This window comes from Boleophthalmus pectinirostris, unplaced genomic scaffold (genome assembly GCF_026225935.1).
Source record: "Boleophthalmus pectinirostris isolate CB_2022bp ecotype Guang Dong unplaced genomic scaffold, ASM2622593v1 HiC_scaffold_15, whole genome shotgun sequence".
NCBI lineage: Eukaryota > Metazoa > Chordata > Actinopteri > Gobiiformes > Gobiidae > Boleophthalmus > Boleophthalmus pectinirostris.
The window spans coordinates 19884417-19908285 of record NW_026571070.1 but is presented as its reverse complement, the minus strand read 5'-3'; the positions used below and the strand labels follow the sequence as shown (position 1 = coordinate 19908285).

The following is a 23869-nucleotide window of genomic DNA, read 5'->3' as shown; positions in this document are numbered from 1 at the left end:
TAATCAACTCTCTTTGTTCCTCTTGGCTAAATATTTAATGCATTGTGGACAAATATTACTTATGGATGATATACCCAGGATACTATTTATGTTTTGAAATAAAACCATTGAACCATGTTTACACAATATTGACACAGTTCAAAAACTCTTTTGCACTGCCCGGGCACCCTGTTCTTTTTATTATACTCCCCCACTTCAATACATTTTTGAGGCCTAAGCACATTTACAATAACAAACTCAACAAAAAAACACTTTAAATTACTGGATGTTCAACACTTACTGTGCAGTTAAAGATAAAACGGTTTAATTTTATTTGGGGCAGTCTCACCCTTGTAATCCAGTTGTAGGAACCTGGGGCTAAAACTGAAAACAGTGCATCCCAAATTGCTGGTTTGTCCTCAGTGGGGTTCTGGTGGTCTGAGGCACAGTCCTGGCTCCTGTGTGACTGGGGAGACAGGAGATTATAGTGCGCTGCTGTATCTGCTCCGTGTCTCGGTGGGGGGCTTTCACACCCACAAAATGAGTCAATTATCCCTCACCCTGCTCCTCTCTCCACGCAATTAACCAGGAGCTCCTCGTGACCACAGCTCCCCCTCTCGTAAAATGGATCTCCGTGCTTTGAAACCTTCACCAACAAAAGCATATTTTAGTGTGGATCAACTCACAATTCTTTATGCAGAGGAACAGGCCGGCTGCAAAACTGCTAGTGCTTGCATAGTACAGTGTTGTGGCCAAAATGCAATAGTAATGGCTTTGCACAACTTCCTGGAGCTTATAGCCCTAAAGACTCATTCATATTCCACCTGAAATGAATTCAGATACAGCCACAGCGCAGTGGCCTGTCCGTGCCTGCACATCTTACCAGATAATTGGAGCAGTTTGCATTGACCACTGAGAACACTAAATGCCATTGGCTTGAGAATAGGGCATGAATTCTATTACTATCTTTAATTTAATTCATAAGTCATTCACCTCCAGCTATTTTTAAAGCCCTGTCTGGCCAAGCCTCCATGTCAATACCTGCTCTTGTCTGATCGTGGATGCTAAGATCGGTGGGACCTATGGGAGACCCCTGGCAGTACCAGGTGCCACAGTGGAGCAGCAGTGTCTTTAATGTAAACTGCTGACATGTTCTTAGGCAAAACACTTATCCCACCTCACTTATACATCTGGTGTGTGTGTGAGTGTTGGTGGTCAGAGGGACTGATAGCACAGATTAGCAGCCTCACTTCTGTCAGTCTGCCCTATAGGGAAGATATGTATAGAATGAATAAATAATGTGTGAAATAGAACTTTGAGCATGTGGAGAAGCACTATATAAGACTAATATATTATATATTATATTTTTTTAATGTAGCCATGTTGTAGTAAAGGGTTTTTTGTTTGTTTGTTTGTTTGTTTCAGTATTATCATGCTAGTCGCTGTGCTTTGCCTCCCAAAAAGAAAAATGGTGATGTTATAAATGTGTTTAAAAAGTGAAGAATGAACACAAAGAACAAGATCTATTCTTCAGTCTTTGAAAATGACTTTAACAAGACATTATAACATCAGGTCAACTAATCATACTGTTTATTTAATTCACTGAGAACACAAAACCATCAAACATTCAAACATTAGGATAATGGAGTACTCTGGTACACAGACTCTCTTATCGCACTAAAACTGAGGCCACAGCCTCCTTCATTCACTACCCTGTGTATCATAATAAATAATTACAGTCAAGTATGCAGATATATAAGTATGGCTTTGATTAATTGATGCACCTGAATAGCTCTTGGACCTCTATTGTGGTGTCACCTAAGGATACGGATACATGAAGACAAAGAGGTGTTTTTCAGAAGGACGAAGCTGCCTCAGCACTCTGTGACTCCTACCTGAACTAGGTAACCTGCTTCTGCTAGGGGTCCAACCATACCAACTAATGTCTTTCTATTCATTCTGTTCACTTCTTTCTTATGGACAGGTGTAAAGAATATGAGAGTGTTGTTTGTTTGTTTTTTTAAAGGTGAACTTCAAAAGGAAATCTCCAATAACATATGTTTACCAGACATTTTATTACTTTCCCCAATATTTATATTGCTCTGGCAGATGTTCTACTGGCTATCATCAAAGAGATTTATGCAAGCAGATTACCTCCAAAGAGTCCACAGCACTGAATAAACATATAAGAGAGAAGGGAAATGGACATATCTTCCATCTAAAGTGCTGGAAGGATTTGAATGTCTTTGGTCTCTACATTGAGCCTTCAATAAAGTTAGCAAAAGTCTTCTCACAGCTCCAGCTCCAGACGCAGAGAGATTCTTCACAAAAAGGAGCAAAAGACTCATCACAACTTCAATAGACATATGGCAACGCCTCAGGACATGTAAAACTCTGTCACTATAGATACTCATTCAAACCAAGCTAAAATATCATAGTTTTACACACTGTAGACATCCACTCCACTGTCATACAAGACTAATATAATGAAGGGTCAGGCTGAAGCATTGTGCATATGTTGGAGCACTGCTGTTGTCAGCAAACAGATGCTCCACATTCACTCATTATGTGTTGGTTCCTTCTGTTCTGCTGACTGATTCAATACAGCAGTAAATGTGTATCTGTTTGAGAATCTCACCAGCGGCATGTCAGAACGCAGGCCGGACAAGACAATAGCTTTATTATTCACACACATTACATCACAGTAAACCTGATTTTTGTCCCCATGCACACGCACACACACACACATACACAAATATATCATCTAGCGTTTTGAAGTTTGAGTAAAGCCTATGCAGGTACTATGGGCCTGAGATGGGGTACATGCCACTGGACGCATGGCTTTCAGTTGTCATGGAGACACACCCTCCCACGTCCTCACTGAGATATAGAGGTCTAACCACCAAATGCTCTGAAGATGTATTAATTAACATTTTATAGTCCAAAAACATTGTTCCTTTCAGTGGAGTAAATCTGTTTCTACTTCCAATAAATGTTGCTCCTGCTCCCATATAATTGTTTTACTTCTTCTCCAGCCTCGCTCTAATTATTAGCACATAAAGCCTTTGCTGTTGACATGATGACTATTACCTTTTCTCTGCAGATGCTTTGGTGAAAACAGCACAATCTCACGTCAAATAGCACAATTAAAAGCATTGATTTTGAAAGGTTGGCTACATGCGTTCGGCCCATTATCGATTATTTGTCCATTACAATTTCTTGATTATTTCTCACTGATTTGCAGCTTCTATAGGATTAACAACACCTCAACACCACTGTGCTTTAAAGAATGCATGTCTGATGTTGTTGTTACCCAAAGCAACATGTGTACCCTCTTTTTGATCTGCATTTCTATTATTTTATGCTTTTGTGGTGCACTCCCTTTAAGACAATTTAGCAGCTTTCATATAGTCAGGCTTTTGATCTTTCTTTCTTCTTTTTTACGCCTCACCAGTCAAAACCATGGACAAAGGGAATGCCGCTAACACCCATACAGCAGACCCATATGCCCAATGTCGTTTGTCTCCATGGAGATGTTATAGCTTTGGCTGGAATGTTCCACAGTATGCCATTCAACGTATCTATTGGATTTGTTCAATTACAGGAGTTTTTATTGACAAAAAGACATCCATAGTGTGAGAGGGCTCGCATCTCCTCAGATCTTACCTGTAATTTGACCTGATAGATAAGTTTAAGATAAGATAAGAGAACCTTTATTTGTTTTGGGATAATTCCAATGTTGCAACACACAGTTCAAGAAAAGTAAGAGAAGAGAAATAGGCTCTCAAAAGTCCAATTAATAATAATAATAAAATAAATTAATCTTAGAATTTTATTTTTTTATTTTTTCTATACAAGAAATATAATTCAATAAAATGTAAAAAGTAAAATTAAATGAAGGGCTAGAGTATTATTATGTACAGTAATTGGTTCTATGATTATGGTCACATTTTTATACAGCACTTTTCACCTTCAAGGCACTCAGAGCGCTTTATATCAAGAAACCATTTGCCCATTCACACGCACATTCATACATTAGTGTACACAGACACTGGGGGTGAGGTGGGTTAAGTGTCTGCCCAAGACACAACTATAGCATTCATCTGCACCACCAACCAGAGAGGGATTTGAACTGCCAACATTCAGATCAGTGGACAAACACTATTACTTCTGTTACCGACATGTACAGTGCAGCATATAAAAGCATTATTTAAATTTTTTGTCTGTGTTTTACTCAATTGTCAAAGGATATACTTTTATGAAATACAATAACATTTATAACGCTACTGGTACAATTGCACAGGCACGCTCCTGCCAAGATCCATCGTCAATGCAGCAGGTGTATCCCCACAACATATTATAATATATAGTACAAAACAAAACAAACAAAGAAAAAAATCAAACCATGGTGTGTTTTATTTATTTATTTAAAACAAGGACAATGCACAGAATACATTGATCTTAAAGAGAAAAGATGCTCTGTGCCTGATTCAGCAACAAGCTACTTTCCATGTAAAGAATCATCTATCAAGTGAGCTCTCACCAGAGTGCTCCTAATGCTCAACTTTGCACTTATACAGAAACAACAATAAACAACAATCCACATAAAGTAACCAAAAGAAAAGAAAAAGTTCAAGACTGTGCAGACATTCACACAAAGTCTGATCTATGTTGTCTAATGTATTGTGGCCAACCTTAGCTATTACTGAATTTGTCCACTTCCAGCCTAACAGATGTCGTCACTCTCCCCATATTATAGATACTAAGCATAACTTTTCACACTAGGCACTATGTTCATCCTCTGGTGATTCTGACATGATTCTCGTTATTTTATAATCATCATTTCTTCCTAAATTGAATCTTTCAGTCTTTCCCAGATAACATTTCAAAACTTAAAAGGGAATTTTAATATTTAATACCTCATCAATGATCCTTTTATTTCAGTCCAATATTGGTTTATCGAGGGGCAATCCCAGAAGATGTAGAAGTGATTTGCTTTATTGGCACCACAGGATCTCCAACATTTTGTGTCTGGACACTTTCTCTGTGCTATGCTATTCTGTTTTTCCATCCATATTCCCTCCAAAACAAAGAGCTTTTGCTTTTCCATTGATGTACATGTACTTGTTCCCAATCCTCTCCTAAAATTACAATGTTTGCTTCTTTCTCCCATCCCGTAGTGCCCTCTTTTTGATCCTCTTGAGCTGTGTACAGTTTTGAAATAACTTTACTACTTAACTCTGATTTATAGGCATCCGCGACCATTTTCTAAACACCCTGGGATAAATTAAAATTCCCCTTTTTTATTTCTTGCCATAGACGTGTGTGAAAATCCGGATTATGAAGACCATATAATCTTATATCTCCTGAAAACTCATCACGTTGTGTCATTTAATTATCTCCTAATGCATTTTGGGACATTTTGTCACATTCTAAATGTAACATCCAATTTGGGTTATTTGGCGCAAAATCAGCTTAATATGTGATTCATCTCAAGAATCTGCACTGTTCTATTAACTTTTTCATGATTTTAGACCAAATAGTCAGGGACGCCTACAGATGATTAACATGGTGTTTCCAGTTTGTCTGTAATTGCATATCACACATCAAAGCTTGTATTGGTGTTATCAGTTTTTCTTTAATGTCTTTCCATTCTGCAACATGCTACATAAACTCAACAAGACAGTCAACTGAGCTGCCTGATAGTAACTCTTTAGGCGAGGTAAAGCTAGACCGCCTTTCCTTTTTGGCAGTTGTAAAGTTCTATATTTAATACACAGGCTCTCATCTTGTCACATATATATACATTTTATCTATTACCTCAATTAGAAGTTTTTGAAAAATGTAGAATAACTGAGCCAAAATATTCATCTTAATCTTCTCCACTCTTGATGCCAAACTTAAAAATGGGACTAAGTTCCATTTAGACAGATCTGTTTTTGTATTAGATATTATATGATCATAATTAGAAGCTTTCAAGTGTCCCCAGTCTTTTGTCAGATGAATACTCACGTACTGTACTGACTGCTAATGGCTCATAATTGAAAAATACAGCTTGGGTTTTTTGAACATTCATTTTGTATCTTGACAACCTACCAAACTCTGTCAGTGTTGTCATGAAAATGATAAATTATATCATCTGCAAAGCTATTTGCCCACGACTCACTTCACTCTGCTCTGGCCCTCCTGTACACTGCATGCTTGTTGTGAGTCCAGTTTGTTGTTCAGATGAACATCCAAATACTTGTATGATGCCATATTGTGGTACATTCCAGGCAACACAATAACATCTCCATGGGTGCGAGTAGATGATTGCCCCTTCATCAGAAAGGTTATAAAATGAAATGGAAATGAAATTACAACATTTAGTTAAAGGTACAGTGTGTAACTTTTTGGAAGTGATACATCACCTGCATGATTCCATGGAAACAAAAAGTTAAAACTGTATGTCTCAGCATTCTCCATAGAGATAGATACATTTTTTTTTCCATGCTGTGAAAGATGAGAGCCAAAGGAACATAATTTTCATGGAAACAAGCAGAAGCAGAACCTCCTCCAGGCCAAGAGTCAGTGGAAATACAAGCCTGCTCCCAGTGCTTTTAGTCTAGTCTTTTTTTTTTCTGGTGGTGGTTTAAAAAATAGTTTGAAGTTAGGAGTGCCTATATACATTTACAGATTACCAAATACACATACTTAAATGTCAGTGCACCTTTTGGTACTGGTCCCAAGCCTGGATATTGAAACTATAACTATAATGAAACTGGTATAAACCCTATGCTGATTTGCAAATGATTATTTCAGAGACCATCTAAGTAACATCAGAGAGCATAACTTCAATTAGAAAGTTTTCGTCCATTCAGATTAATAATGTAGTATGCACAAGTTCTCTTTAATAAGTGGCTGCAGTTTGTTTTGCAAGAATTTAAAATGCAAAAGATCCTTGTGGGCTGAGGGAGTTGCCTTACCTCCCTGCGGTCTACTGCCAGCTAAGCCTCTGTTAATTTCACTAACCACCTTGGTCATCTTCTCCATAGTCATCATTAATCTCCCCTCTCTCTCTCCTCTTCTCCCTGTGCTCGCTCACCCTACCCCCCACCCCCTCCCCCTCCAGCCTCTGCGTATGCTCCAGTCCCTTTGCAGTCCCGGTGCTTCTGAGCTGCAGTGAGGAGATTGGGAGCCACACACCAAGCAGAGAACTAACACTTATTCTAATGCAAATCGAATTGTAAGCTCTTTTAATAATGTATTTCTGTTCAGAACTCACACAGTTATTCATGTTATAGAGTATACTGCCTTTTTTGCAACTGCACACGAAACTACTACAGGCAAGAACATATGTGGGACAGCAGTGGCCGGTGAATAGTTTTCCACTTTTATGTACTATCATTTTCTTTGGGTAAGACACTTGCAAGACAAAGAGTGGAGGGCAGGATCAGGATCAGGAAAGGAGGTGTTAGAGACAGGAAGACGTGTGTGTCTTGCTCCTGAACATGAGACAAACTTATCTTCATTAAAAACAATCATCACTCATTGTGGCAGTCATGACGTCTTTCAGTGCAATGGATCATTTTATTTCCAAGAATTTATTTTAGCCTGTCCACAAATAAACCAAATCAAATGTAAAATCTACCACAGAGAAAGAGTTTGAAATCATATATTGCCTAATTTGACCAGTGCAGTTACTTAAAGCATGTTCTGGTCTGGTGCTGTGTAAAGTACAGCATGTTACAGACCAGGCCAATGTGGAGCAGAAGTCAGCGCACAGATGAATTATTGAGGGGCCACATTGCAACATTTGTGCAGCTTATGCTGGATCCATATGCTCTGATATACTCTCCAGTCAAAAGTGGGAGAACAGAGATTCTCTCTGATTGACCCTAATAAACGTAAGCTATCCTGAAATATTCAGTCTGCTGGATTTCACTGGGGTACATTTTGACCCCTGCTTTGACACTGGCCATATTTTTTATTTTTTTATTTTTTTATTTTTTTTTTGTGAACTTAATTGTGACTAGTTGTGCTTATCTTGCCCAAAAATGATAAACTCAATGCCTACTGAGAATGCTTGCTGAGAATAGAAAATATAATAATACATTTTTCCCATATATATATGTAATGCATTTTGTTTTGTAAATAATACAATTTCTATACTCTTTTGTTCAGTGTTTCCAGGCAAGTCCAAAATGATATCTTACTGGATGTTTTCTCCATTGTTATTTATGATATGGATGAATCACGCTGTCTGTGGCGGCTAAACCACCTGTCAATCATGCCCATCTGAACCTTGGGAGATTCACCAGACTCCACAAGGTGACCAGATTCACATCTTCGTAAAGTATTGAAAATATTGCTTTTAACCCATTTCTCAAACAAAGTTTCACAATTTAATAAAGAAGCCATTTACCTCTAGTGATAAAAGTGTTCATTTTGTATCCAGCTGCTACAAATAAACACTGACTCAACATCACTTGTTCAGCGATCTCCGTGGAAACCGTGTATTTGCTGTGCTGACACTGTGACTGCAGCTCCCCGCTGAGGGTGTGAGAGGCTGGAGGACCCCTGTCCAAATGAGGTCAGATCACACATTACACACTTAGTTAAACTCCAAAACTCACAACACACAAACTATTCACTTCCACGACAGGGCTTGTTCCTATCAGGCATCAGTACTTTTGGATGGTCAAGTGGAGGGGTGAAAAAAGCATCCTGGGGAAACCTTCTCTCACACATTTGCTGCTGCGGTGAAGGCAATAATCTGCAGACTGTAACAGTGGGTTCATAGACAGTGCAAAGAGTTCTCCTTTGTCAAAAAATAATAATAGTTAGAGAGACAAACAGCTTTGACTGACAGAAGAGCAAGAACAGGGCTGAAATACACAACGCAATTACATTCAAATTATTGCTGTCATAGGTCAACCTGTCTGTGGGAGAGATACAGGATCAAGGTCAAAAGCAAGGACTATAGATCTAAGTGTTGCGTAAGTTTTTATTTTATGAGACAATTTTATGAGAAAATTAAAATTGCCTGACCAGCTAGTCCCAGTTTTGTGATTTGCTTGTTGATTCTACAGAAATTCATGCCACTTTCTCTGTCTTTTGTAGTTTATTTTACTATTTCTTTACTATTTTTTTACTCTTTTCTACTCTTTTGTCATGCGCCTTGTATGTTTTGACACATACGACCCACAAATTTCTCTAACTGGTTAATCCTAGAGGTGGGGACTTGCAAGTCGTGACTTGGACTCGAGTCAGACTTGAGTTACTATTTTTAGGACTTGAGACTTGACTTGATAAAATGGACTAAGACTTGAGACTCGACTTGTACTTGAAGGTCACTGATTTGAGCCTTAAATTGGACTTGAGGCCTGTGGTATAGAGACTTGAAATGACTTAAAGCTCAACTTGGACTTGACTTGGACTTATAAGACAGTGACTCAAGACTCGACTTGAACTTGCCTGTATTCGACTTGGGACATGCCTTGAACTTGAGGTCAAAGACTTGAGATTTACTTGAGACTTGCAAAACGATGACTTGGTCCCACCTCTGGTTAATCCTCCTGTCAATCACTTCCATCTGAAATTGTGGAGACAGGAGACAGTTAAATATCCATGGTTCTTTGTAAAGGATTGTAAAAGTGTGCGGTCTTGTCTAGCCAGGCAAGCTTACACATGGTTTGTTGCAAGATTCAAAGGAGCATTGTGTAACATTTTAGGTGGAGGGTCTGCCAAATGCTTTTCGCCATGAAGATGTTATTCCTTTGTCTGGAATATTTCACAGTATGGCCTTAATGTCTGTTTTTCTAGGTGTATTGAGCTATAAAACATCTCTAAATGAATAAATGTTTCTCACTAAACATTCCAGAAAAAGCAAAGACATGTCCGTAAAAACAAGCAGGTGACAGACCCCCAACCCGAAAATTAAGAGAGGATGCAGACCCCACAAAAAAACATGCAAAAGTGACCACTGTAGTGGACTCAATAGCACAGGACCATTGAACAGCGTAACAGCTTCACATAATAGATTTGGTCAGTAATACCAACAGAGAGGTCAAGCACAACATCAATGTACAGTTCACTAACCACCAAAGTGAAAAAGCAACTGCCTCACCACCGAGCACCTGAACAATTCTTGCCATGTTTTAGCCTTGACATTTTCGTAACATCTTTTGGAGGAGAGGGGGGGCACACACCCACACTTGCTTGCTTGTTTGTTTGCTTAGCTGGAGGATGAAAAGGTTCTTATAAATTATGAGTGCACAATTGTTTTGCAAGTTCCAAATGGCACTGTGTCTTGAAAACAAATAGCGGCGGAGTGCACTCAGGTACTTTGGTGCTCTCATCTGGTATTTGAAGAACATAATTCCCAGAAAGCCAATTTATCATAAAAAAAAATAACAAAAAACTACTCAGAATTAACATGGTGGTGCAAGAGTATGATGTCTTTGTCTGAGTGGCTTAAAGAACTATACAAGGAAGACAAATAAATACTGGCTCTTGGTGAACCCACTGCTTGATGCATCTCAAATAAGGTTAATTTGGGTCCTTGTGGGCATGGGAGCATTAGCGTAAGTGTTTATCTGCTGTCCCTGCTGGTTGTGGATAAAGGAAACTGTGCTGCCAGGGTCGTTAGAGTGACACTAAGTACAAGGTGAATGCCCAATTTACCCATCAAGTCAGTGCCAGATGGACAGGCTGCAGAGAGCGTTCTGCGTGCTACTAAAATATTATGAGTTTTAGATTTTGGAGAGTGAGTCAAACCAGTTTAAAGATGCACTGTGACCATCTTGCTCATTGTGTTTTTAATAATCCACAATATGGAACCTATTAAACTAATCTACAATGGCCTCCATGTTTTTATGTATTATGCAGCATTGATTTTTTTGAACTTTCTACCAAGTTATAATCTTGTTCTCTCATCAGAAGCATGCCTGAAGAGCTTATCTGAGTATTTTAGCAATCATTCCTACGCCCAATTCAAATCCTTCTTACAGTTAGGTGTAAGATTCTGTGTAATACATTAGCCTAGAATATCCGTGCTCCCACATGACAATTCTCCATAAATATACAAAAACATGATACAAAACTGTGCACAGCAACTTGACAAACCTGATGTGATGTGCAGCAGTTTTATTAGATGGATGTGATTGTGTTGTGAAAGGGGAGTGACTTAGCGCAAGGAGCAAAGGGAGGGGAGACTCAGAGCATCAAAAACAAAGTGAAATTTAGAAACATGATGTGTTGCGTTTTCAACGAATATAGCATTTTTCAAAACAATAAAATTCAATACTAGCCAGGCTGGTGCCACCTGCTCAATTTCATTTCTTTCCAGAGACTAGGTCAGGAATCAAAATACACTAGACAGTTTGCAAGAACCCCGGAAGTTGTAGACCATGCACAGGCCAATCAGTGAAGAACTGAACCAACCTGAGGAGCATTAGCAGACTGCATACGCTATCCTCCTTTGGATTTCCTTTGTCAGATACAAATTTTGTATTTTTTAGTGCACCTTTAGTTCGCAAGTTCATCTCACAGAAATTACAATGATCATTGACAGACATGTTCACGCCCTGCTTTGTTTAGTGTTGTGCTGACAATTATTTGGACATCGCTAAGCATTCTGGAGCATTACTTATGTTGTGCCACGACCAAATAGCAGCAATTGGTTAAATAAAAAAGTACCCGCCTACCACTGAGCAAACAAATCCTAATGCTGCAAGGTCAAACGGTTTCCAAGAAGTGAAACCGGCCGATGAATCACACTAATTCAATACCCCATAGAAGTCAAATATTCGCTCTTTAAAGTTTAGTATTTTAATAGTTTAGCTTGATATGAATTTTCATCAAACTTTTCATCACACAAGTTAATACAGTTTTGGCATCCTTTTGTTCATCATCATTTTTTGACAAGTTCTTGAACATTTCATATGACCCCTGTCACTTTAAACAACTCACAACTCAGTGTTTAAGTTTGCACTGCCAATTTTGCACTAATTTCTATTTGTGATCAAAGTTGTTTTTTTTTTTTAAGAACTTATTTTGTGCATGCCTTTATTTGATCTTTTTTTAAATATATTTTGTACTTTATTATTCATTGTTTTATCTTGTTGCCAAAGCGCATTCCTAGTTTGTGACTTTTGTTCACTGACAATGGAAATAAAACTTTTTTTTTTTTTTTTCTGATATGGTTAAAGTGTTTGCCAGTATCTTTGTGTGGAGCCCTTTTCATAAACTGTTCATGGCCTGTCAAAACCACATTCAAGAACGCTCCAGGCACCTATGATCCCTAACAGCAATAATCAAAAATGAAAAATACTCGAAGCAAAAAGTACCATGACTTGAATTACAAATGTGTTGAAGCCAAGTAAGCACAATAAACACGTTCTGTGCTGTAGACTTCCTTAATTAAAAATGGCCGACTCATAGACAGCTTGTACATGGCTGTGATGTAAAGTGGAGTCTGCTGTTAAATTCACCACTGGGGCTACTGTTGCGTTTACAGTCTGCCTGATAAGCCTCATTTGAATAATTCCCATAGCTCCTCTGCTTCATCTTTGGTTTACCATCACAAATGCGCGCCTGTTGTGCTCACAAAGTTGTTGCAGCCCCACAGTTCATCAATAACAAGCTTCAGGGACTGCATAGAATTTTGTTGCAGACTATAATCTATAATAAGCTTTTCCTTCGCTCAGAAATGGACATTTTTAAATTCCTTTCTATTGTGTTGTGCTGTTTGGGAGACACTTTGAGTGAGCTGTGTGCGGTGTGCATACGTGTAAGGAAAGGTTGCATTCTTTGTATTGCAGGGTGTAATCCACAGTCCCATGACAAAAAGAGAAAATAGTCCTTGATTTTGAAATTTCAATATCATGTTACCCATATATAAATAAATATCATGGACTGTATTACTACTAGTGATGGTAATTTCAGCCGCTTTGTGGGATCCGAATCTTTTGGGCCTGTTCACTTCAAAGAGCCATTCAAAACACTGGCTCTTTGTTATATTTATTTATATGACAGAAGCCAATTAGAGACTCATTTTATCTACAAACTAATCACAGAGAGAAATGACCAAAGCAAAAATTTGTTCAAATGGTTCAAACTGAGAGTGGGGGCGTCTTTACCCTTTGAAATGATGAAAATTACTATAAAAACGATGCACTACAATAATAATTATTAAAACTAAAAAAACTGTTATAATTATCAAATATGTTTTTCGTGCACAAAGCCTACTCTGCTTCTGTGCTGATTCTTGTGTTGGTTCAGCTTTAATCAGTATAAAAATTTTAAGGAGCATGACCAACTGTTCACATTGTGCCTTTGACACAGTAGACCACACTATTCTTTTAACTCGCCTAAAAGACCTCGGCCTCTCCGGTGCTGTTCACAAATGGTTCACATCCTACCTCACAGACAGAACATTTATGGTGAGTGTAGACACATGCTCCTCCAGGGTCCATAAAATCACATGTGGTGTGCCCCAGGGTTCCATTTTAGGCCCTGTGCTTTTTAACTTGTACATGCTCCCTCTTGGTGGTGTCATCAGGAGACATGGAATCAACTTCCACAGCTATGCAGATGATACGCAGCTTTACATCTCCATGTCTCCTGATGACACCAGACCAATGGATGCCCTTTTTAACTGCATTCTAGAAATCAAATCCTGGATGGCAGAAAACTTTCTCCAGCTTAACCAGGACAAAACTGAGGTTTTAGTCATTGGTCCTGAGGCCCAGAGAAAGAAACTTTTACCCAAACTACAAGCACAGTCTTTTAACCCTTCTCTTCAAGTAAAAAACCTGGGTGTCATTTTTGACTCTGAGCTGACTTTTATACCACACATTAAGAACATCACAAAAATTGTTTTTTATCACCTAAAAAACATAGCCAGAGTCCGCCCCATTCTCTCTCTGGCTAACACAGAGACGCTGATGCATGCTTTTATCACCAGTCGAATAGACGACTGTAATGCCCTGCTCTCTGGTCTTCCCAAAAAGTGTATTTCAGGTTTGCAATTATTACAAAATTCAGCAGCACGTGTCCTGACTAGGACCAGAGGGCGGGACCACATTACACCGGTTTTAAAATCACTGCATTGGCTCCCTGTGTGTTTCAGGATCGATTTTAAAGTTCTTTTACTGGTTTTTAAATGTCTTAATGGTCTTGGGCCCTCTTATCTTTCAGAACTGCTTTTACCCTACAAACCCTCGCGGACCCTGCGCTCCTCCGGCAGCAGGCTCCTGCTCATTCCCAAAGTCAGGACACACACTCACGGAGAGGCGTCTTTTCAGTATTATGGCCCCCGTCTATGGAACTGCCTGCCGAAGGAGCTCAGGGCTGCACAGAACATTCATGTTTTTAAGAGCAGGCTCAAGACCCACCTTTTTATCTTAGCTTTTGATTAAATTCTTATACTTTTACCTGTTTCTATTGTACACATTTTAGTATATTTATTTATTTTAGGCATATTTTTTAGGATTTCCAGTGTTTCTTCTGTAGGAGCCTCTGCATCGGGAGCGGAGGTCAGCTGTGGCTGCTGGGTTCTGTCCCGTGGGCTCCTGGTGGAGAGTTGGTGCTTGGGCTTCATCTCTCCCCTGGACCCTGTGGTGGTTCCTGGTGGTGGTGGACGACTCTCTGCTTCTGATGTAGACGGCTCCTCTGATGGTGCTTTCTCAACTGGTTCGCCTGTATTCAGCCTCACATTTTACTATAGGGGATTTTATGTATTTTACTATCTTAGGGCGTGTGTGCGTGTGTGTGTGTGTGTGTGTGTGTGTGTGTGTGTGTGTGTGTGTGTGTGTGTGTGTGTGTGTGTGTGTGTGTGTGTGTGTGTGTGTGTGTGTGTGTGTGTGTGTGCGTGTGTGTGCGAGTGGGTGTGCGTGTCTGGGTTGTTTGGTTGTGTGGAGTTGGGCAGGTGTGGGGTTGGATAAGTGGGTGGGTGGATGGAAATGCGGGATTGTTTTTAATCACTGTAAAGCACTTTGTGTTACGTTTTTGTATGAAAAGCGCTTTATAAATAAAGTTTGATTGATTGATTGAAGGAAACATTGAAAAGAACCAACTTGTTCATGAACATCACATCACTAACTAATACCGTCTACTCATGAGGTCACAGGGCCGAGGTGTAGCCGACTTATTGGGGATGTAACAATATACAAACCACATGACTGTATTATCACAATGAGTAAGCTAACAGAATTGTAGAAATTATGTCCTTTGCATTGCTTGAAAAGCAAAGTGCTTTATAATACAATATTTTGTTCATTGTTACTTCCTTACTATTTATGTTCCAAATCTGGATAAATGGGAGTGACTGAGCTCTACAGCTCAGATTCATCACGGTTTACACAGGGTTTCAATATGGTTGTAGAGTTTTTATATACTTTGTATAATCATATTTGGGAATTTAATAAAGCTTTAAGAAGATCTACAACATACAAAGAAACTCCATTGAACAGTTTCAGTCTCAGTGTTGAGTGGAACCAAAAAGAGCTCGGAGTGTTCACACACGCTGAAGGACTGAGTGGGAGATTGCCATTCGCCACTGCAGCAGAGGAGTATCTGAAGATGGATATTTTGCGCTGGGTGCCAACACTATTTTGGGATCCTGAGCCCGTGACTTGTCCCTGAGCAGGCTCTGATCAGCTTTGTCATCGGCTCTGAGTGCAGCACACACACACACATCCACACACACACCCCCCCACACACACACACACACACATACACACACACACACACACACTATACTATATACATAGCACACACACAGTGGAGGAGCCAAGGCGTATCTTGACACTCACACCCCCTGAAAGTAATAGCTCTTCCCAAGTTTTTTGGAGGTAGGAAAAAATAGCACTTTACCTCTCAATTCCCTCTCTAAATTGGAAACTGCAGAAGAGTGGACTGAGTCAAAAATACATCAAAAGAGTAATGGAGAGTGACATGGTCTGTCAGTGTTTGTCTCCTAAAAACGAATACAATATCAAAAACAAAAACAAAAAAAACAAAAAAACAGGTACATTAAAAAAGTTTAATTTAATTACAATGGGGAAAAGTTGTGAAAATCAAATCTAACTAAAATCATTCATTCAATAAATAATCCAAATTATTTATAGTAAAATAAATAAATAATAATCATTGAGATAATATTTTCTGCGCCCATGCTCTTTGGTGTAGTCCATATATTTATTTATTTAGAAGAGACGTTGCGCACCCGATTCAGTCGCTTTCGAGTTGAAATGACTTCCACTTTCAGACTGCTGTTCTCGGATATTAGTCCAGTCCTAATGAATATAAAAGTTTTAGAGCGCGCGTGAGAAGTACGCGTGGCTCTTGGCGCATTGGTCGTTTGTAGTGGTGAATGAACAGAGAGAGGAGGGGGGAGAGATCGTACATAACCCGCGCTGGGTGCAGGGACTCTCCAGATGAGAGGAGCCAAGGCACGGGGCTGCACGCTCTTGAGGAACACCAGTCGTGGTTAATGAAACGCCAAAGAGCACCCACGGGATTTTTACGCAGCACAAAAACGACGCAGAAGCGGGAATGACTACTACGCGGGTTTACGTGCGTCTACAGGACCCAATCTCGTCTTGATAAGGGGACAAACGAGATTGTCCATGATATTTTTAAAAAGAAGGGCGCAAAGGTGGAGCGATTAGAAGGGGCTCATGACGGGACTATTAATCCTGTCAGTGCATCAAACGCACCGCAGGGTTTTGGAAACGTTTGGATGGAAACCTTTGAGATTGCTTTGGGTTTTATACGAAACTGCTGACTAGTCAGGAGGAGGAGAGAGGACTTCTTCAAACTACATATTTCTGGAGTATCATTGTTTGTTTGTTTGTTTTTCTATAGCGCAGAATGTTTGGCATGGGCGCTTTGTCAATCTCCGCAAACTCTTTCTAAATCTTTTTTCTTCTCCAAGTATTTCTACATCTAAATGGAATTAGTTGGACCTGAAGCGGTTTGTGAAAGGAATAGACATGGTACATGGACACAGCTTCCATCGCGGTAAGACATTCGCTGCTTATGTTTTTTTTCTACTTTGAGCTAAACGCGCAAAAAAAAAAAAAAAAAAAAAAAAAAAAAAAAATATCAAGCTATCCAGATCTAAATGCGAATGGGAGATTTGGTTCAGTTTTATTGGTTTAAAATGATAAATGAATACAAAATCAGAATAAAATGGCACTAAATTGGAATAGTTTCTTAAATACACAAACTAATGATGTTCACATTCTGAGCGTAATACCATTGGCCAGTGTCCAAAGACAATATTGAGCAAAAACAGCAACATTTCAGAAGATTTAGCCTATACTAGCTGCAGATAATGGTCATGAAATTGCCAATCCATAATTAACCCTTTGCTGACTCAAACCTCACTAAACAGGAATGAAGCTGTGAGGGAAAAATACAAAATCTTCTGTGTCACCATTTTGCTCCCTTTCTTTCAGTTGTTGCTGTAAGTCTTCTCATACTGGGGTTGTCTGGGGCAACGAAGAAGGAACTTGCAGGTTAAATCTACGATCTATAGCTGTAACCTGAAATACAATAGAATCTTTCTTCATGGTTAAAGTAAATTGTATTTGCTGTGTACTTCTATTACAGTGAAAAACAATTCTGGAGTGAAGCCTGCAGGTCAGTGTGGGACATGGGTGAAAGAACCAGACGGAGGGCTGTTCACTTCTCCCAATTACCCCAACAAATACCCCCCAGACACCGAGTGCGTTTACATCCTTGAAGGTAGGTGGGACCAATCAGCCAGTGAATCAGTAAAGTTGTATTAAGCCGTCACTTTAAGCAGTAGTTTCTAACTGCTGGACTTGATCACTGATTACTTTTACTGTACAGCTCATGTTTAAAAAAGGCTTTCACTATGACATTGAAAACCCATTGTCAAAAACAGAATAATATGTGATGTATAACTTTATTGTATACCTATAAGAGGAGCAAAATATTCAAGTAATTTGAGCTCCAAGTACCTCAGAGCCAACAGCTATTATATGGACATCTCAAAATTCACACAGTTACTCATCTGGCTGTTTTTTCATGGAACTAGGCTTGTCACGATAGCAATACGATATGTCACTACAAGAGAAGTATTGTGATAAATTATGGTATTGAAACTTTTTTGTGCCTCTGACACAAAGCAGGATAATCACAGTGAACCAATTTTTAAATAGACAGTAACATTAAAAGGTATAATGAGCTAATAATTTGCCATAGAAGTTAGTTATTCTGCAGTCTACAGCTCAGATCTCACTGTAGTAGAGGAAACTGGCTAAAATCTCTCACGATAAATATTGAGCCGCAAAATATATTGTTTCAGCTTTCAGGTATTGAACGATAAGTCTGTATAGTAATTATCGTGACAGGCCTACATGGAGCTATTGGCAGATAATTGAACGGAAATGATAACTTTAAAATTCTAATTAAAATGTAATTAAGACGTTTAAACCATTTGCTCTATAATTACAATTGTCAGGCTCTTGTCCAAATGCATTGATGGAGCATCACATTAGAGATCAGTATTGAGTGCGCTGATAACGCTACAGCTTTTACGTGTCTGGCAAACGTTTGGCTGCCTTCTTCTATAGCCTTTCGACTATAATTATTTGTATTGTGTCTCGCAGCTCCACCAAGACAATGCATCGATCTACACTTTGAGGAGAACTACTCAATCGAATCCTCTTGGGAATGTAAATTTGACAACATCGAAGTCAGGGATGGACCTTTCGGCTTCAGCCCCATGCTCGGACGCTACTGCGGTCAACAAAGTCCCCCCGACATCAGGAGTAGTGGGAGATACCTGTGGATAAAGTTTGTCACGGACGGAGAGCTGGAAGCGGTCGGATTTTCTGCGAGCTACAACTTCACGGCGGGTAAGTCTTATCTGACATTTCGGAGCTGTGTTCTTGAGTTCTTTGTAAGCATGCACCGTGAGACTCCTGTTGTGCTGCTATGAATGAATAACAAACATGAGGCAAGGAAGTGTGCCACCGTGGCCTCCTCCAGCTATAGCTATCGATTGGCTGTCTGCGAGCACTTACTATTTTCTATTGCCAATATACTGCCATTGACTTTCTGCTGTTTCTTTTCATGGAGAGCTGTCTGGGCTGACACTGAGCAGGGTTTATATTCAGTTTCTCTCCAGGTGTGATTCTGAGGCTGTTTTAAAGCAAACAAGATTTTCAAATACAATGGTTTGTTTGCACTGATGTGGGGTGATGGAAGAAATGTTTGCATAAATGTACTATACAGGGAGCTTTAGTGAGTACTCAAATATCACAGTCTTCTATTACTCCTACTACCTCTAATGCTGCTCTGAAACGGTCTATATTTAGTTAGATGGGTGAATGGTGTCTCTCAGTAAATTTCTCTCAGCCAAAGCTCATAGGCTAAGAAAGGGTGTGTCTAATCCTTTTTGTCAGGCCAGCCACGACCACACTCTTTTACTATAAACTTCACAAAGACTCTGGAAAATTCTCTTTCAATATCCCTCTCTCAAAAATTTCCAATGGGCGTGACTGACAGGCGGGTTAACCAATCAGAGGAACACAGGGTATGTTGGTGTCAAAACAAACAAGCCGGCCTATGAGGAAAACCAAATCATAATCATAAATAAGTTATGTATTATTTTCTGAAGGCTACAAGAATATTTGAGAGGAGACGTCTTTGTGTAGTTGAGAAACACGTACTACACTTGATTGGATCTTCAATATTCTTCCATATTGGATGGTTTTCTAATGCGCTTTGTTGTTCCAGACCCTCTGCATTTGAACAGAAAATAGAACGGACTGAAGACCTAGGCAATAATCCTTCCACGGCCACTCTGACCCAAAATATTGTGTTGTTCTTGTTAGCAATGGCTGTAATTTCACCTCCAAGCAATTGCTTTTTACCTTATACTAAAGCTTGTTTATTTAGCCAAATTTATCTTCCTGTACCAAACAACCATCATAAAAGTGGGTTTATTGAGTGAGGTGGGGATCAGAAAGTTTGAGTAAATAAAACACAAATCAAGACAAAATCCAGGTTATCTCCAGACATGATTATGTGCTGTGTCCCTGTCATTTTGAAGCACTGGTGCATGAATCTCATCACCCCACTGTCAGAGGACCCATCTACTTTGATTTAACTCTTCACAAAACACCGCTTTGGTTGTGCAGATGTGCAGCAGGGGAGAAGAGAACAGACGAAAGGTGTGACCCAGTTAAGAAGACACTAGAACATGATCTCTGGCATAAGTTCATAGCGTACATAGATGGTCTTTGCATCATCAGTATATTTATGGTTATTGAATGCAGTATTAGATATACTATCATCCAAAATGGTGTCTCAAGCAATAAAAAGTTAAAGTAGCAGAAAGTGATTGTGTAGGACTAGCTCAAATGAATACAGACTAATAATTATTGCAGTGTTGTCCAGATCATTCAATTTCAAACTAGATTTTTGATATTATTAAAAGTTCTATACTCAGTCAGTACCACGTTCAGTATCACTATTACACTTAAGAAACATTCATATATTACATAGTGGCATTTTGAAAAATAGTATTTGCATTAATATTATTATGTGGTCTTACTAGTTCAGATATATAGATTGTTTAATAAGGAAAGATCCTACATTGTCCTATTTATGCAGTTTCATCAGTGTCAATACTTGTTCAAATGAGATCTTGTTTCAATACTAGTTTTAGTCTCTGGATGGTCTAACTTGCAGTGACAGAATATAATTCATGCCTGATCTATGGGAGAGTCTTCTCAAGATTAGTTGTGAAATCTAATCTGTGTTGTTTTATATTGCGAAATGTACTGACTGAAAGTTTACAGAGAAAAACAAGTGTGCCTCTTCCGTTTTGATAGGAAATATCTTTGGCATATGATTTGCATAATTAAAGCTGATAAAATATATCAATTCAATCCAGAAAAATGAATAGTGCCTGGCATGTGCAGCTGCTCCGCGAACGGCACTAGTCCTGTTTTATGAATGGAAGCGCTAACACGGAGCGCTAACACGGGTGAATCAGCTCACTTCACTCATTCCAGGATAAAAACTACCATCTGCTTTTGCCCTTTCAAAAGCCCAATGCTGCAGATGACTGACGCACAATGACTATTGGCGTCATGTTTAGGTTCGCTCTATTACATCAGGGCATTGCACCTCTCCTGTGTCCCACAATGCAATGGGGATTATAACTCTCCAGAGAAACACACAACAATGACTAATACAACTCTCCAGGAAAGAGACATAAATGGCAGTTATGTGTCTTACTACCTTTAAGCCCCCAAACAAACTACTGATAGAGCCTTTTTAACATTATGTTGTATTATATTGTTTAATAAGAAGTAAAAGCAGTAAAAGCACTAAACTGAGACAATACTGTTTATATGCACTGATTGTACCATTACAATGACTCTAACAACTACTCAATTCACTGTTGATGTAGACACTTGCATAAATAAAGCCTTATTTGTTACAGACTTATTGTACTTAGGAATGTAGCGATCCAGCTTTTTCAGTTCCAATACATATTCTGATACTACGGATATAAGTGTCTGCTGATAACTGTTATCAACCTGATACCAGTGCAGTGTTAATTAACTCTTAAACCCTATTCATGCTTCATAAGAGCATTGTTCTTGCTCCCAAGGCTGGCAGAACAAAATGACGTCATTTTGTTCAGGCAGCTCCTGTTCAGCAGTTCTTGCAGCTTGTTCTCGACACCTCAGCTGAGCAGAACTTTGTTAAGCAGTTCGGCAGCACTGTCCGACATCTTCACTCTGACTGGTTATTTATGAGAGTGTGGTTTATCTGCTGAAGCAACAGCCACATGAGATCCAACGGCTGCCTCCTTGGTGGTAAGGAGCAAGAAAAAAAAAGGATGGTTTTGATTCACAGCTGGCAAAAATGGTGAGAAAATACAAACATCTATATGGCATGACACTCAGTGAATATAAAGACGCCAAATGGCAGGAAATTCATGGAGGGAGATCACGGACATTTTAGGCTCAGATGAAAATCAGTGTAGAAAAGTCTGACGTAATCTCTGTGACAAGTTTCCCAAAGCCAAAAGGCGGGCCACCAAAAAAAAGAGCAGTCAGGCTGGCGGACAAAAAGAAATACCATCGCTATATACCTCCCTGCAGTGGCTGGACTCCTTCATCAAACACAGGGAAACGTCCACAGATATGACTTCTATTCCAAGTCAAATGGTGGTAAGATATTCATACTTAGTTAATAGGCCAATGTGAGATGTGTGTGTGTGAAAGGGATGTTACAATAAACAAGATTATCAATTAGTTAATATCTTAAATGTTTGTAATAACAACAGCAGAGCGAGGGGGCGGGGCTATCCAGCACCTGAACATCTTTTGAAATATGAAATGTCAGAGCCTAAACAAACTTTGTTCTTATGAAGTATGAATAGGCCTTTATTCATCACACAAGTAACTGATGAACAACTTTGTATAAGTAAAAACATTATGAAACTTTCTGAGCCAACTATGACCAGTAGTACATTGATTTATAAGAACAACCAGGTTATTGGAAGCTGATGCCCAGTCCAGCATGATCTCTCATACCAGTATCAGATCGATGCATTCCTTATTGTACTGACAAAGTACAATATTATTTTTTGCTTATTTACTCCTTGACTCATCTGGGACTCTTAGAAACACACTATTCTTCTTTAACTCCAGTAACTTGCTCTGGAAATCTGATTATTGCTTTTTCGAGTGAATGCCAAATAAGTGAAATACAGCTGAGCTCATATTCTGAGCATTGACAGTGTTATAGATTTAATCACATCCCTCCTGATTTGAGCTATATGGTACTCCTCACACACTTGAACCTTGTCCTGTTTCTAGTGCAGATGCAGGGCATCTCAGCCCTGGTTTGGTGCATAGTCTGTGTGTAACACCTACTGTAACTGAGTCCCACAAGTCATTACTTGGTACTGCTCCTTAATCAAGTCCACATAGAGAGGAAATTCACTCGATTAATTGAGTGGGGCAAATAGGACAGAAAGTAACCAAGAAACACTCCAGAGGAAAGTGGGTTGTTAAGTCCCTAAAGGGCTGCAGTACTGCATAGAGCACACGGGCCAAAAACTGTTAACTTTATTGTAATTTATAATATCTCTCAAACCAAAGAGCTTATTTCACAGGCTGTAGAGACAACAGCACTAACTCTAGTATTGGCTTTTGATGAAATTATGAACTCTTCTCGCCAGCAACCAGGCAGCTTCATCAGGGCTTGTGTTGGTGACTGTGACTCCCATTGCTTCAAAAAGTCCAGTTGGTTTAGTTTAACTCGTTGATAATATCTTATTCCTGGAGGTCTCAAAATTTGCATCAATTAATCTGTGCCAGACTTATTTTGGCATTGATTCATAATTTTGAATAGATTTGATCGTATTCTGGAAGTGAGGACTAATGAGCCATTGGGGGTCACTAAAGGTACAAGTGTGAAGTTTATTAAAGTTTGGTTTGAGACATAAGCTTTTACTCACTACACTGTGGGACACTGGTGGAGTTTTGTCAATGAAAGATGACTATTTTGACATTTTAAGTAATGTTCACTAATGACAACCTTTTTCAATATAAAATCTTATTTATAACCCAGTTCCAAAGACATACAGTATATCTCTGTGCTGAATTACATTTCCTGTGGTATTCATCACTGTTCTTAGCTTCTCCGTGAAATAGTGTTAGATTAGATGGCGGGTTTGTCACATTTCATGGCTAATTGGATTTTAGTGGTACAGAGTGGACAGCCCTCAGTGCATACAGGAGACATCATATAAAACTACAGTCAGAATGGCTGAGTACATCAGGGACTTACACTGATCGTGTGACTGTGCGTGTGACTGTGTGTGTGACTATGTGTGTCAGTC

General features: G+C 39.2%; 1 protein-coding gene across 1 annotated transcript in view; it reads left to right on the top strand.

Annotated features, from left to right (window-relative positions):
• The first annotated feature begins 16718 nt into the window (after positions 1 to 16718).
• Positions 16719 to 23869, top strand: part of neto1l (neuropilin (NRP) and tolloid (TLL)-like 1, like) — an 83199-nt gene continuing 76048 nt past the window's right edge. The window contains exons 1-5 of the mRNA XM_020925755.2: positions 16719 to 16798; positions 16901 to 16986; positions 17427 to 17486; positions 17581 to 17715; positions 18606 to 18854. Of these exons, the coding sequence (XP_020781414.1) occupies positions 16959 to 16986; positions 17427 to 17486; positions 17581 to 17715; positions 18606 to 18854 (472 nt within the window). The 5' untranslated portion in view covers positions 16719 to 16798; positions 16901 to 16958. The remainder of the gene's footprint in view (positions 16799 to 16900; positions 16987 to 17426; positions 17487 to 17580; positions 17716 to 18605; positions 18855 to 23869) is intronic.